The sequence below is a fragment of the Aspergillus puulaauensis genome, chromosome 4 (assembly GCF_016861865.1).
Source record: "Aspergillus puulaauensis MK2 DNA, chromosome 4, nearly complete sequence".
Lineage (NCBI taxonomy): Eukaryota > Fungi > Ascomycota > Eurotiomycetes > Eurotiales > Aspergillaceae > Aspergillus > Aspergillus puulaauensis.
The window spans coordinates 1189771-1204309 of NC_054860.1; the positions used below are offsets into that span (position 1 = coordinate 1189771).

Here is a 14539-nt window from a genome sequence, read left to right on the forward strand (position 1 = left end):
CTTGACCTACACCGCTGCCTGTTAAGTCGGGTACATCATCCTTCATGCTGCGACGCAAACGGGTCCACGATGTCGTCCCGGACGCGCCCCGGTCGTTTCGCAACGCGCGCAGCTCCCCGCAGCAGTCGCCGGTCCAGACGACAAGATGAAGACGAGATACCTGAGGTCTACAGAGATATGCTGGCCGAGGCCGATGCACGGGAAACTGGCTCATCGGATAATAACAGACCGACGAAGCGGTTTAAGCCCGCGGGATACAGAGCAACATCTGCGCAGACGCAACTCGCGGATCGAGGAACACAAGATGCCATAGATATCGAAGAAAGTGCGGCCAAAAAACCGCAGACTGTATATAATTCACCATCAGAGTCAGAAGAATCCGATATGGAATGGGAAGAGGTCGATATCCAACAGTCTTCTCTTCCGGGCCCCTCAAGTTCTGTTTCTGTTTCGGATGACGCGCCGCTTCAGATCACTCTGGGTCAGCAGGAGGAGCGGAAGCGACGGGTCGTCCGGCGCAAGCCTGTAACAGCGGCCGAGAAGAAACTCAGACTTGACATTCATAAGACGCATCTGCTCTGTTTGTTGGGCCATGTCCAGCGGCGTAATCTGTGGTGCAACGATGAGGAAGTACAGGTGCGTTGCATCCATCCTCTTTGAATCTTCCAGGTGTATAATTGTTGTAGGGCTCTCTTAAGAAGACGTTGTCAAAGCATATAAGGTCGCAACTGAACCCACCGGAGGACAAAGCGCAGCATACTAGATCAGCTATGTTTCTCGACGGCCTCAACCAGGCTGGGGATGTATTCACCAAGAGATTCCGGGTCACAAAGCCTGGGATGCGGCGTGCTCATTGGGCGTATGACGCTGATTCTCTGAAGAGGAAAACAGTAATACTTCCAGCTTCTCCAACTGAACACTACTGATATGCTATAGGAGGGCATTATGTCAGATGCCGAAGTATTTCTCTCAAAAGAAGATTTCCGGAAACAGGCCAAGACACTGCAAGGCTCTCGTGATTTCGGTGCCCAGCTGTTTTGCGCACTGCTGCGTTCTGTTGCGGTGGAAGCCAGACTGGTGTGCTCTCTGCAGCCGCTGCCATTCTCAGGGACAATGGAACCACCACCCAAGCCGGAGCCTCAACCCATCGTCATATCGTCAGACAATTCAGAATCATTAACCGATGGGCAAGCGAAGTCCGATACGGCAAAAGCATCCCCTATCAGGCGGCTTGGTCGGCCCGCATTCAAGCCAACTCGACCCCACAGCACTTTCCCTGCCAGTAAGTACAACTAGACTATGCAAAGCAATACTAACGCCTTCCAGGACCGGCACCAAGTCAATCATCATATCCGGTATTTTGGGTAGAAGCATTCAATGAGGCCTTTCAGAAATGGATAGTAATCGACCCCATGGTGACGAGGACGCTGGCGAAGCCACACAGACTCGAACCACCTGCAGCTGATCCGTATAATCTTCTCAGCTATGTTGTTGCATTTGAAGAGGATGCCTCGGCAAGAGATGTCACAAGGCGTTACACGAAGGCATTCAACGCAAAGGTTCGCAAACTCCGTGTTGAATCGACCAAGAATGGTGAAGCGTGGTGGAAAAGAGTACTTCAATACCTTGAAAGGCCATTCTTAGAGGACCGCGATGAACTCGAAATTGGTGAGTTGACGGCAAAGACAGCTTCCGAGCCAATGCCACGGAATGTGCAAGACTTCAAAAACCACCCCGTCTATGCGCTAGAGCGGCATCTCCGTCGCAACGAGATCATATTTCCGAAACGTGCTACAGGACAAGTCAGCCTTGGGAAGGCAGGAGCTAAGGGCCAGATAGAGCCGGTATATCGCCGGTCTGATGTCCACACCCTTCGAAGTGCGAATAAGTGGTATCGACTTGGTCGGGATATTAAAATAGGTGAGCAAGCTTTAAAGCGCATACCGGCGAAAAACAAGGGAATAAGCCTCGACGATGAGGAAGAGCCTGAAGAAACCGCTTTATACGCGTATTTTCAAACAGAATTATACAAACCGCCACCTGTTGTCGAGGGGAAAGTTCCAAAGAACGCCTACGGAAATCTGGACATTTACGCCCCAAGCATGGTGCCCCCTGGAGGGTTCCATATTAGGCACCTGGATGCTGCATATGCTGCACGTACTTTGGGAATTGACTACGCAGATGCTGTTACTGGGTTCAACTTTAAAGGACGTCATGGTACAGCCGTCATACAAGGAGTAGTAGTCGCGGTTGAATACCATGAAGCGGTCCAAGAGGTCCTGAAATGCCTTGAGGAAGAGAAAGTGCGAAATGAACTTGAGGAAAGGTCTGCCCAGGTCCTTCGCACATGGAAGCTTTTTCTGTTGAAACTTCGGATTGCCGAGCGAGTCAGAGGCTACGCAGTTGAAGGCGAAGCTGATGACGAAGCGAGTGGCCTCGAGAAAAGCGAAGAGCCGGAAGAGATGGGCGGTGGGTTCTTTCCTGAATCTGATGCCGAAATGGCAACTCCATCGCAGCCCAAGGGACAAACAGAAAAGTATGCTGCTCAAGATGAAGATATAGGTGGTGGGTTTCTCCCCGAATCTGATGGGGAAATGGCCTCCCCTGTCCGCCGGGAGCAACCGGGAAACCATCCTCACGTTGATGTGGATGATCTTGCTGGTGGGTTTGTTCCTGACGATGGAGGTGCACCCGAAAGAGTGCCCGAACGAGCCCCGGAGCCGCCTAATAGCGCGACTACACAGTCAAGATATAGCCTTGTTGTCGTGCCTAGCAATACACCAGATGTGTCTATGGCCCACCAACGCCGCGCCACCGAACAAGCTGACGAAGACCGCGCACCTGTTGACCTCGGGGCACCAGGCACCTCAGTCGAAGAGCCGATTATGGTAGCGTCTTCGGTCAACGATTCTGCTTCTGCAAGTGTCGAGATACTCTCCCGAGCTCCTTCGCAGGTGCAGTCGCGTACCCAGTCTGTGGAGGTTGTATCCGAGCATTCTGAAGATGACAAGGGCTCGTTACTATCAGAAGACCCCGATGATGAGGATGCGGTTCCTGAGTGGCTGATGTCGGATTGAGCTTTGCTGCAGTCAATTCTAGCATGTTAAATCTTGTATACCCATTTAAAGCAACTTTACATTAAGTCGAATCAAACATTCGAAGAACCTACAACCGGACAAAGTAACCACAAGAAGGTAGTAATCTAAAAATGTATACACCTAATCCGACATTCTATTTACAAGATACAAAACCAAGGCTCCCCAGAGGCCACTTTACCTTCCCATCCACCCCCCATCAACCGTAACCAACTCCCCACTAACATACGAACTCGCCTCGCTGGCCAAAAACACCACCGGCCCCTTAAAGTCCTCGGGCTTCCCCCACCTGCCCGCCGGAATGCGCGCCATGATGCCCACATTGCGGTTATTATCATTGATCAACGCAACATTCATATCCGTATCAATATACCCCGGCGCAATCGCATTCACATTAATCCCCTTCCCGACCCACTCATTACTCAACGCCTTCGTCAACTGCGCAACACCGCCCTTACTCGCCGCATACGCAGGAACCGTAATCCCGCCCTGATACGAGAGCAGCGAGGCAACATTGATAATCGACCCCTTCTTGCGGCCATTCACAAAAGCACTCTCCGGCTGAGAGAGGATATACGCGCCGAACTCGCGACACAGCGTGAATACACTGGTGAGGTTCACATTCAGGACATCGTCCCAGTCCTCGTCTGGGAATTTCTCCGATGGGTGTCGGCGCTGGATGCCCGCGCAGTTTAGCAGGATGGTTGGGTTGTGGCCCTGTGAGACGAGTGTGGGGATGATGGCTTTCACGGAGGAGCGGTCGGAGAGTTCGGCTGTGTGGATTGTGGCTTTGCGCTTTAGGGTGTTGGTTATGTGGTCGTGGGTGCTGGTGTTTGAGGCATCTCGCTGTTGATCGTGATTGGATGGTTAGCTGTCTTATACGTGTAAAGAGAGAGAGTGGGAATGGTTACCTGGACGAGGATAATATCCGCGCCGGCTTCAGCAAGGGCAATTGCCATTGCGGCGCCAATGCCGCGGGTTCCGCCGGTAATGAGGGCGGTCTTACCCTGGAGGGAGAAGAGGGAGGGGACTGAGTCTGCCATTTTTTGAATTTTTGGTTTGAATTGTGGTTAGAGATTAGAAATTGATGGAGGGGGAGTGCTATATATCTAAGTAGAGGGTGCGGGGCATCCAGATTGGGATGTTTCCATTGCCGACAAAGCCCGGTCTCCCCGCATCGGCTATTGGGCGGGTCGGCGATTATCCGGTCGACAGGGCATATGCCGGGGAAGTATATAATGAGGGATGCGAGTTGGATTGCACATCGGCAAGCACTTATAGAGCTCTAATATAAATCCGCTACATGTCGTGGAATCTAATCCGCAACTTGAGGAGCTCTCGAACCTTTTCCTGACTGTCGGATAAATCTCCGCAAGTCGACCTGCAGAGCCGTGTATGGGCAGCTGTGTATCGGAACACAGATCTATATGATTTTTGAATCATAGGAATTTCTAATATGGGGACAGGCCGGGCTTATTCAAATCACCAATCCAATCTATCGATTCTAGCCCAATACTATTTCACCATCTAACATCTAAAAGACCACTTCCAGGTTTCATCTGTTTCCACTGCTCAGAGCAACTTACCATACACCTACTACGCTGTACATCAACATTTCTATGCAGAGCTTCTGGTTTTCTGCATCATTTGCACCAATTTTAACCCTCAGCATCGCCAAATTCCATCGACAACGAGGCGGGAAAGGAGAGGCGGAAAGAGATTAATTCTCTGACCTCTTCAAACCCCGACCCCTCGCGAACATTGCTGCCAATGTCGCAATACAACCAAACACGGAGCTAGCGGCAAACGCCATGCGAATGCCACCATAGTATACCTCTCTTGCTGCGAGTTGGACCTCCGGGTCGAGGTCGTAGATTGCAGAGACAGAGTGGCGGATCTCATCGATTACCTATTTTCAGGGAGAAAGATGGATGGTGAGCGGGTTGCTACATTAAGATATATGGGTGGGACAGGGATAGTCGTGACTAGGAGGGGGACGAGAAGTGGGGGGGATGAGATGAGGTGCATGGTCGGAGGGATGGGAGGAGTGGTACTTTCCATTTATTCGGTACTCCGCGCAATGCCCCAGGCAATGAGCGCAAAAGTTCATTTTGTACAATTGTCGACGTAATGGCGACACCGTAGACTGTTCCAAGCGAGCGGATGAGGTAGACGGTTGAGGCGGAGACAGCGTGGTCTACAACACAGTTAGTTACCATCTCACCATAACTGGACCCAGGAAAATGGCACATACCGTCGTGTCCAAAAGCAGCCAGGAAGGTAAACAGAATGGCCGGATAAACAATGCCCTGTCCCAAATTGGCGGGAACCACATAAACAAAGTACTTCCACTCGGCATCGTAGAACTGGATTGCCATGACGAGAAGATTTCCCACAAACATCAGTCCTGCACCAACGCGCACCAGATGGCTTAGTTTCCCGTATCGCGACATGATAATACCAGAGACGAGGCCGCCGACGGGGGTTGCGAAGGAGGGAATGACAAGACGAGCGCCAGCCTTGGAAGCACTGTCCAGGAGGACGACTTGGAAGAATAGGGGAAGATTGAACAGGAACTATCTCTTGTTAGGCACCACAAATGCAGTGGGAGGAAGCGTAAAAGAACATACAGCATATGCAGACATCCCAACACAGACATTCGCAATCTGCGTCGAAACAGGAAGAATACCGTGGAGCATTCGCAGGGGTATAACGGGGATGGCCGTCGTTTTCGCCTCCACGAGGAGGAATGCGCCTAACAAAACGAAACTGCCAACCAACGACGAAATAACCCAGATATTAGTCCAGGGAAGCTCATTGCCTCCAAGACTTAATCCGACGAGTTGCACCGAGAGGCCAAGGATTAGAAGAAGGGCGCCGGTGAGATCAACCTGCTTCCAGACACTCAGTCCGACTGCAGTGGGCGACTTTTCTCTTTTGGGGATCACGATGCGTCCAACGATCAGCGCGAAGATGGACACTGGGACTTGTAGAAGAAAGCACCATCTCCATCCTATCGTATTTGCTATCGAACCACCAAGTGAGGCACCGCAGATGGATCCAAATCCGTGAAGCACGTTCTGGGCGGCCTGGTACATTCCGCGGCGCTGGAAGGGGATCATGTCGGAGTTGATGATCGTTGCTATCGGATCGGATCAGTACGGAGTACTTGCGCCTTGGCAGACGGTTTCGTTGCGAGGATACATACCCATTGTCATCAAACCCCCACCGCCGATACCAGTCAACGCGCGCATGAGATTCAAGAAGATCACGTCTTTCGCAACAGCGCACCCGAGACATCCCAGGAGGAAAGAAATCGTCGAGGTGAAGAAGCAGGTGCGACGACCGAAGATATCGGAGAAGCGGCCGTACAAAGGCTGGAAAGCGGTACTTGTGATCAAGTACGAAGTGGTGAGCCAGGAGGAGGTATTCGCAGCGTTGAATTCGGAGCTGATTAGGGCGTATGTGGAGGCCGTGATTGTGCCATCAAAACCGGAGAGGAAGACATTTGCAAAAATCGCTGTAGTACTGTTAGATTTGTCAAACATGGCACGAGTGGTTGTCAACGCACCGACTTCAATCCAGATGAAGCCTACGGGCGGCTTCCACAAATCTGGATCGGAGGCCAACAGCGGCTGTTCCTGTTCCTGTTCCTGGTCGCTACCTTCGAGATCAGGCTGCGCTTCATGAGCGGAGGCAATTGTTCCGTAGGCCATTTTGCTAACAATTCCGCGGTTCTTTTAAAGTCTCCAAGATCAAGCACAGTTGGAATTGGCTGATATATGGAGGAAAGACGGTGGAAGTCGGGCTCCCAATGGGGAAAGACGGCGGATGGCGGGGTTGCTATCGCCCGAGAAAAAGTCCCACTGCACAATTTTCACTGAACCAGCGCCTTATCGCCTTATCGGTGGCATCATCGGGGCTCCAGTTGTGCTCACTCGCTCCTCTATCTTTACTGGCGCGTTCCCCTGGAGAGATCTCCACCATTACCACCACCGATTGTCAGCCCTAAGATTGGGTGCGAAGTATATCTCAAGCTTTCGCGGAGATGAAATCCAATATATGAAAGTTTCAAAAAGGTTGAAGGTGCTAGGTGCTAGAGATATTTTAATTCTTCCAGTTGAGTGGTTTCTACGAGAATAATAACAGGCGAGCTAATATCAGCATTGTTGTTGACCAGCGCATGCGATGCATCACTCTCCTTCTAGCCTAGAGCCTCCGGCAGTATTATGAATCTCAAATGTCCGCTGAAAATAAAATATGCAGGTTCACCAGAGGTGATGATATCTGGTAGGTCGGCTCGAGTCCGGCACTTCAACACGACGTTGTCTGGGAACACAAGTCTGCAATCAGACGTGGTCTCATTTCGGATATCAAATCTGAGTTTCCAATATTTATTAACGCGTTAAGATCCGCGAGAGAACGACTTCAATTATGGATTAACCATTCAATAACCCATAGCAGTCGCATATTTCCAGGCTCTGGCCTTTCGCCTTCGCAACATGCTCGCAGCACGCTCTTTATCTACAGATCTGAACGGCATCGGCAGCGCCACACTAGCAGTGACGATTTTGGGCTTATTGTTGTCCGGACTGGCAATAGGTCTGCGATTTGGAGCAAGGCGGATCAAGCGCGTACCCTTTGAGTTAGACGACTGGCTCATTCTCCTGGCTACGATATCTTACTTTGGCTTCTGCGCGAACGCCCTAGTATGCGTTTACACATTGGGAGGTGGACAGGTCTACCATGACCGTCGCAATGCACATAGAAAATACGTCCAGTACATGCAGTCGCTATTCGCCTCTTGCCCGTTGTACATTATCACTGCCACCCCGGTTAAACTGTCGGTCTGCTTCCTCTACCGGCGTCTCTTTTCCGGAGAATACTCCCGCCAGATAATCAAGATCACCATTGTCTCCTGCATTCTCTGGTTTGTGACCGGGGTAATAAGCACCATGTTATATTGCAGACCGATCCCCTATTTCTGGGACAAGTCCATGGATGGAGGACAATGTTTCCATTTCTTCGCTCACTTTGCTGTCTTTGGAGCGGCGAGCATTATTATCGACACAGTCATTATTGCAATAGCGATACCCGTGGCCCTGGGATTGAATATGAGTCTGCGCAAGCGAGTGGCCGTTGCCGCTGCTTTCTTGCTCAGTACCTTGTCAGTACCTACCTTTCGTTCCCATCGTTTACCTAGCCTGGGATAAAGAGATGCTAATTATCAGATAGTATTCTCGTCAGCGGAACATTGCGAATCGTCTACTCATACAGCCCTGTCGACGATGCACGTAAGTACCAGACAGGGATGACTTTGGGAACTTGCCTAATATAGATACTGCTTGTTTAGCACGAGCACTACTCTGCTCCGTTATCAACCTTGGCATCTCAATGATTTGCGCTAATTTAGCCACCTACTCTCCATTATTCCCTGGAATTGAGAGGATGCTCAGTATACTGCACATTCGGCTGACCGACACCCGGCATGACAAGGCCGGCACGCATAATACGGGGCTAAGCGGACACACAAGGAGTATTTACAGAAGCCGGGGGGGTCACGGGTTGGCAATAAATCACACTATTCGCGACATCCATCCCATGATGCGGATCTCAATTGACCACCCGGAGGGGGAAGGATCAGGTATCATGATCCAAAAGGAGATTTGTGTTGGATATTGACAATATCTCTATATATATAAATTATGCATGAAGTATTCCCATATTGCCGGCTCGTCAGAAATATTCGCCTATAAAGAGACTCGGCTATTATGTGATTCATGTCTTTGATCGGTTTGGTCACTTACACAGCATTTGGTATTGCTGGTCCGGTTGACGATCGGACTGGACAATAGGATTTTGCCTATCACATAGGTGCCCCTGCAAAACAGATAACTAATTCAGACAGAGATGCAATTGATATTACTCTCCGAGATTGGATTTCAGAGCACACCAGTGTCTGATATCCGTCCTGGATGGTAACCAGCACTTGATTTTTCCACATTCAGGTCTCCGGGTCTGGACGATCACGAAGGCTTCTGGGAGTAAGAATCGTGAAAGGAGCGCGATATTTGTGCACCAAACTGATAAAAATGCCAGCTGTGATACAAAGCAAATTGAAGGTTTCCTGGTGGAATGGTGGGAGGACGTTCAAGGCCCATAATCGAAGAACATGCATATAGGGGAATGGCCGAATATAGATCCATGCTTTATTGTCCCATGCACCAGGAAGATGAGGGCATGGTCAATGCATTGACGGCCAGTTCCTGGCTGTAGGAATATAATACTTCTGATAACAATCCTGAGCTTGGGCCGACTGCAACAGATAGCGTCAGCCAGCATGTGGTGCGGCGGAGATGCCCCAACTCATACATACTTACAAATATACCTGCGAATATGCACCGGCAGACGCCCTTGTGAAAATCGCTTTATAATACAAGAACTATTAGACGAAGTTTGACTTCCAGACTGACTCAGCTGCCTGGCGTATGTCATCAAACATGACTCGAGCTTGGGGTGCTTCAACGTGGCGAATTTTTGCAATTGGGACATTTCCTATCTGTCATGTTTTGTGTTTGATCGCCATTGAATGCTACCTGATACGCCAACTCAGGTAGACGACGAAGATTACCCCGGCGGAGGCCGGAAGGCATGGTCTGTGGTTCTCGGGGCCTGGTGTACTATGAGTGCGTCAATGGGGAGTATTCGGAGTCGAGTATTGGTTGGATCCACGCTACTTATATTTTCTTTCTATTTGTGGGAGGCGCCCAGCTTGGTAGGGATACCATCACCCTCTTGTTTCACTGGGTAATCTTGAATACACTCTGATGTTTCAATCATATTACCAGTAATATCTATATACATCTACTACATAGGCAAAACCCACCACCAAAACACCCCATTCATAACCCAAGACACGCAAGCCGCCACCAGAATCGGCGCCCCCAGCTCCACAACCCTTTTCCAAAACATCAGTTTCAGATACTGCGCAATAAAACTCCCCTCGTTCACCCTTGGGAACGGTTTCGTCGGAACTTCTTTACCCAGGAAGTCACACAGCGGCCTCCATCCATCCTTCACGGAGAACTCGAAGACTTCTCTCTTACGTTGCAGTGCGGCACCGCGAACGTGTGCCTTGTGCGCGACGTAGCCGGCTATCAGATGGTCTGGGTCCTTTGGTACTCCGTCGGTCCAGATTGTGAGTGCGGAGCGGATGAGTTTTAGGACTGGACGGGTGTATTTCTAGACCATGTGCGTATGCATTAGCACTTATACAATTGTCGTATATTAGAATAGACGGGGTTAGAGACAATAGGTGAGCACGTACCCAGTCAAACAAGGCCAAAAGCTTTAGCCGCTTCATCCTGAGAATGGCGTAAAGACTGTGCTGCATGGATGAGACCCAGCTTTCTAGATCGCGCGTTGTCAGGATTATCTTTGCGTCGGGGTATACGTCCATGAGCTCTTCGACGAAGAGAGTACATGGGAAGTCGGTGACGGCCTAATGCTCAGTTAGTCTGTATGTATGATCCGGCTACTTAGGGCTAGTATATGTGGGTGGTTGGTTAAATCATACATCATATCGCCAAAGCATCAAGTCAAAATGCCTCCTCTTCAATTCCCTCCCATATCCACGGCGCTTCACATCGATGGCCTTATTCCAGTATAGAAGCGAGTCGTTGCGGAAGTCCAGACAGCATTCGGTCATATGATAGCAGTTGTATCCGAGTTCGTTGAGCGCAGTGTAGAGGGCTGAGCATGCATGGTTAGTATGTTTACCGGTACTTGATGAATTTGAGGGTTTGGGTACATAAGGTTCCTGTTCGAGACATTCCTAGAGCGAGGACTTGCATCGGTTTCTTTCGTCTGAAGGGTGGTTTCATCATCGGGTGGTCTGCGGCGGGGAAGGGGGCGTTTGCGGCCATTTTAGTGTATAGGAAGTTTGATAATATGAGGGAAGATGCTTTGCGAGATTAGGAATGGCGTTCATGATGTAGATTAAGAGTCGTACACAATGGAGGGAGTTCCTGGTTTAAGACAAGCTGTGGCGGTTGATCTCAACAAACGAAGCAACAAAGCACAAACAAGTCCCTTTATACCAGACTCCCTTTATACCAGATTGTTTCAGCAACTGTAGTAATTATAACATCATCTAAAACAGCGGAAATTGGTTCATTGATTTGTTTCCAATCCACCTACTAAACATTAGGGTATCTATCTATCGTACAAAAGCAGGATATCCAACCAACACCTCCAACTCCAATAAACAACAGAATTTCCAACAGACAGAAGAATGAGATGCCAATTAATTCGCTTGATAAACCTTGAACTCGCCAAACTCCCAGTACGCCTGCGTGAAGCTTCCCGGATTCTTTGCCACATAAACTGGACAGTCGCCAGGGCAGCTCCACTGGTCCGTATACACATCAGGACTCCCGCCCCATGAACCGCAAAGGTCGATATTCGCAATGATGCTCTGGTTCTTGAAATGCGATGGGATATCGCAGCTCGTGTTGGGGAAGTCCGCTAATGCCGTCCCCCAGCTTGATGGGTCAGGGGAGTTGCTCGCATTCCCAATATCCGATGGAATGTCATCCCGGGGGAAGAACCAGCCTCTGATACCTGCCTGGCGCAGTTCAAGGGCGTATATCTGGTAGCGTTGTCAGTAGCAGTTCGATAAATTTCTGAATGGCAAGGAGAGACGCACACCACCGCCATTGTCATTCAACTCCTGCCCATAGCTCGCTGGAGATCCCTGGACACCACATCCGGCGTTTGCATTCGTGCTATTGTCGCAAGTCTTGTATGTCACGCTGCCTGTTTGCTTGCGTCGCACATCCATATTACAGCCCGACGTTGTGTGTAGGGTGATGGCGTTCCCATCAGTAGCATTGTTGGTTGTTTCTAGTACATCAATCTCGCCGTTATCTGGCCAGTTGTAGCCATCCGTCAGCCAGAGGGCCGGCCAGGTGCCGCACCCATACGGGGTATGGATGATATCGAATATGAAAAGGGCCGTATCGTAGGATTTCTTCGACTCTATGCGAACGGAGTTTCGACCCTTGATGACGTCCTTTGTTGTTGAGTCGACTTTAAGTATTGCCGATGATTCAGTGGCGAAGGTAAGGTTTAGTTGTTGCGCTGCGATTCTATCGACATACCTACAGAGTTGTTAGTAGAAGTAAACAAGACACAGTAGATAAAAACAACGGTCGCAAAACATACTGAACAAACCCATCTGTCGGGTCCTCGTCCGAAAAATAATGAAACTGATCAAAGAATGAAACGCCCGAATATGTATCCACGAGATGATAATCCAGCGGCGCATAGTCCGGATACCGGCGTGCTTTTGAGCCCTCGACGGCGCCGACAATAATACCAATGATGGCTGCGATGCCGACAATCCCAACAATCAATTTTGTGCGCAGCGACCACCCGCGTGGATCGTACCATGCGCGATGAGGCGACCCCGCTGAGCTCGATGCTTGCTTGTCCATCCCGCGCGGGATCGGGTGGAGGCCGATGCTATCGTCTCCGTACGATTTGGGGAAGTGCGTCTCGGCCATGGTGTTTACTGGATGGCTTAACAGAGACAGGAGATAGCGATAAAAGAGACGGGGATGTTGTGGACGAGGGACGCAAGGGAGAAGATGGAATGGAATGGACGATGTTGTCATCGGAATGCGAAGTTGATCGATACTTTTTCTCACTTTTTATGCTTTTTATGAAATGTATCCCTGTCCCAATCGGGAAGTCTGTCGATGATCGACGTATACTCATATTATACCAGCATTCATATCACAACCTCGATAATACCATCTCCCTCACCAGCTGGCTCCCAAAACTCAACTATCTGAAATCCAGCTGTCTCAAGAAGTGCACGCCACTGCGGCTTTGTACGTTCCATCCCGCCGCTGAAAGCCATCATTGAAATGTCAGCCCCTGCCTGGTACTTTGACGCACCTTGCTCAGGCACAAGCATATCGTTAATCAAAAGCTTTGAATATCCCGGAGTCATTGCCGCAGCCACTCTCTGTAGAATCTTGTGACAATAATAATCAGACCAGTCGTGGAAAATGTGGTGGTAGAAGTACACCCTCGCGCCTATACACTTGTTAACCCTTTCTGCCTTCAACAACGTCAGGCTGAAACATTTACCTTTAATCGGCTGCTCTGTGAAGAAGTCATATGAAATCTTCTCTATCGATTCGTCCAACTTTTCAATCCCCTCTGTGACTGCGCCCAAGTCCTCCAGCACCAGCCTACCGGAATTCGGGAACTTGCTATTGAAGTGCAGTATATCATGGCCATCACCACCACCAACATCCACCATCAACACCGTATCTTCCAATGCCCCGTCCAGTACTCGACTGTGCACGGGGTACCACTCTGTCCACTTTATGCGCTTACCCGCTGCAGCCTCCATGGTAATATTGAAGTCCGCGAGCAGAGACGGATCAGACCCGAGATAATCAAAGGCCGATTGCTCAGTGTCGAAAGCAAATTGCACCAGACCGTTCTTTGGGTCGGTAGGGCATGAATAATGGCCCTTTTGGAGGAAGAAGTCCGGGGCGCTTTGGAACGGCCTGACGACCACCTCCGAGCTGGACAGGATGACGTTAGCCCAACAGGACAAACAATACTCGGTTTGGATCATGTGGAACGAACATCACTCTATGACTAGCTGATATCCCCTTCCTTGCCATTACCTCCGTGATGCGCGTGGCCTTCCAGGTGTTCGCGGCGGTTTCTTCAACGAAGTGCACTGTCGATGCAATTCGCAGGATCCGGACTTGAATACCAGATATCAGTCATATTTACTTTCTTCACCAGGTTAAATAGGGGAATCTGAAATGGTCTTCATACTGATGAACAGCTCCTCAGCACCAGACAGCGCGGCCAGTCTTGCAGACGTGACAGGGCCGTCTCGGACAATATGCTCGAACAGGTTCATATCCACGGCAAGTCGGACGCTGGTGGCAATTACAGGCTGCAGAGATGGGGTTAGTAGATGGTAAAGTCCTAGACTGACTCGGAAACTTGGGAAAGTACGTACTGAAAATGCCATATCGATGGCTGTGTGCTCGGGCGGCTCCAACTGGGCCGTAAGTGCATTGGCCAACTGAAGACACTCTCTCTTTGCCTTGTGGTCTCCATCGTTACCTAGTCTGGAGACGAGTCCTTGGAGTCTGGATATGAGAGTGGCAGGGTCGTCATTGGCGTTTGGATCCTGTGGTGCCATGGCTGGTGATGCGAGAATGCGGCAGCAAGAGTGAAATCCTTTAGGAATCGTCCGGGGGCTGAAGTAGGCTATGTTTCTAGCTGGGTAATATTCAGTGAATGAACTCAAGATTCTCCGTCACAGTTCTATGCTTGGTGATATAGATTTCTCGCATTGGCCCGAGCGGGTCTAGAACGATGTGGGAGTGTGATATTCACCCCCG

At 50.1% G+C, this 14539-nt stretch overlaps 7 protein-coding genes across 7 annotated transcripts; 2 read left to right on the forward strand and 5 right to left on the reverse strand.

The window, feature by feature from the left end:
- Positions 1–69: 69 nt before the first annotated feature.
- Positions 70–3077, forward strand: APUU_40490S (putative DNA repair protein Rad4; the record flags this gene model as incomplete). Its single annotated transcript, XM_041703567.1, has 4 exons — positions 70–636; positions 687–890; positions 937–1282; positions 1327–3077. The coding sequence occupies 4 exons, from the start codon at positions 70–72 to the stop codon at positions 3075–3077; spliced, it is 2868 nt and encodes a 955-aa protein (XP_041556240.1).
- A 195-nt stretch (positions 3078–3272) lies between these two features.
- APUU_40491A (putative 2-deoxy-D-gluconate 3-dehydrogenase) lies at positions 3273–4138 on the reverse strand (the record flags this gene model as incomplete). Its single annotated transcript, XM_041703568.1, has 2 exons — positions 3273–3941; positions 4007–4138. The coding sequence occupies 2 exons, from the start codon at positions 4136–4138 to the stop codon at positions 3273–3275; spliced, it is 801 nt and encodes a 266-aa protein (XP_041556241.1).
- A 942-nt stretch (positions 4139–5080) lies between these two features.
- On the reverse strand, positions 5081–6811 carry APUU_40492A (MDR family MFS transporter; the record flags this gene model as incomplete). The annotated part of the gene is made up of 5 exons (XM_041703569.1): positions 5081–5292; positions 5350–5671; positions 5726–6237; positions 6304–6615; positions 6667–6811. The coding sequence occupies 5 exons, from the start codon at positions 6809–6811 to the stop codon at positions 5081–5083; spliced, it is 1503 nt and encodes a 500-aa protein (XP_041556242.1).
- Positions 6812–7597: 786 nt separating this feature from the next.
- Positions 7598–8433, forward strand: APUU_40493S (uncharacterized protein; the record flags this gene model as incomplete). The annotated part of the gene is made up of 2 exons (XM_041703570.1): positions 7598–8262; positions 8331–8433. 2 exons carry the CDS (start codon positions 7598–7600, stop codon positions 8431–8433), a joined length of 768 nt encoding a protein of 255 aa, XP_041556243.1.
- A 1529-nt stretch (positions 8434–9962) lies between these two features.
- APUU_40494A (sulfotransferase family protein) lies at positions 9963–11020 on the reverse strand (the record flags this gene model as incomplete). The annotated part of the gene is made up of 4 exons (XM_041703571.1): positions 9963–10337; positions 10423–10596; positions 10672–10847; positions 10906–11020. The coding sequence occupies 4 exons, from the start codon at positions 11018–11020 to the stop codon at positions 9963–9965; spliced, it is 840 nt and encodes a 279-aa protein (XP_041556244.1).
- A 380-nt stretch (positions 11021–11400) lies between these two features.
- Positions 11401–12661, reverse strand: APUU_40495A (glycoside hydrolase family 16 protein; the record flags this gene model as incomplete). Its single annotated transcript, XM_041703572.1, has 3 exons — positions 11401–11745; positions 11803–12256; positions 12321–12661. 3 exons carry the CDS (start codon positions 12659–12661, stop codon positions 11401–11403), a joined length of 1140 nt encoding a protein of 379 aa, XP_041556245.1.
- Positions 12662–12888: 227 nt separating this feature from the next.
- Positions 12889–14337, reverse strand: APUU_40496A (uncharacterized protein; the record flags this gene model as incomplete). The annotated part of the gene is made up of 5 exons (XM_041703574.1): positions 12889–13199; positions 13254–13699; positions 13764–13887; positions 13962–14085; positions 14152–14337. 5 exons carry the CDS (start codon positions 14335–14337, stop codon positions 12889–12891), a joined length of 1191 nt encoding a protein of 396 aa, XP_041556246.1.
- Between the last annotated feature and the right edge of the window lie 202 nt (positions 14338–14539).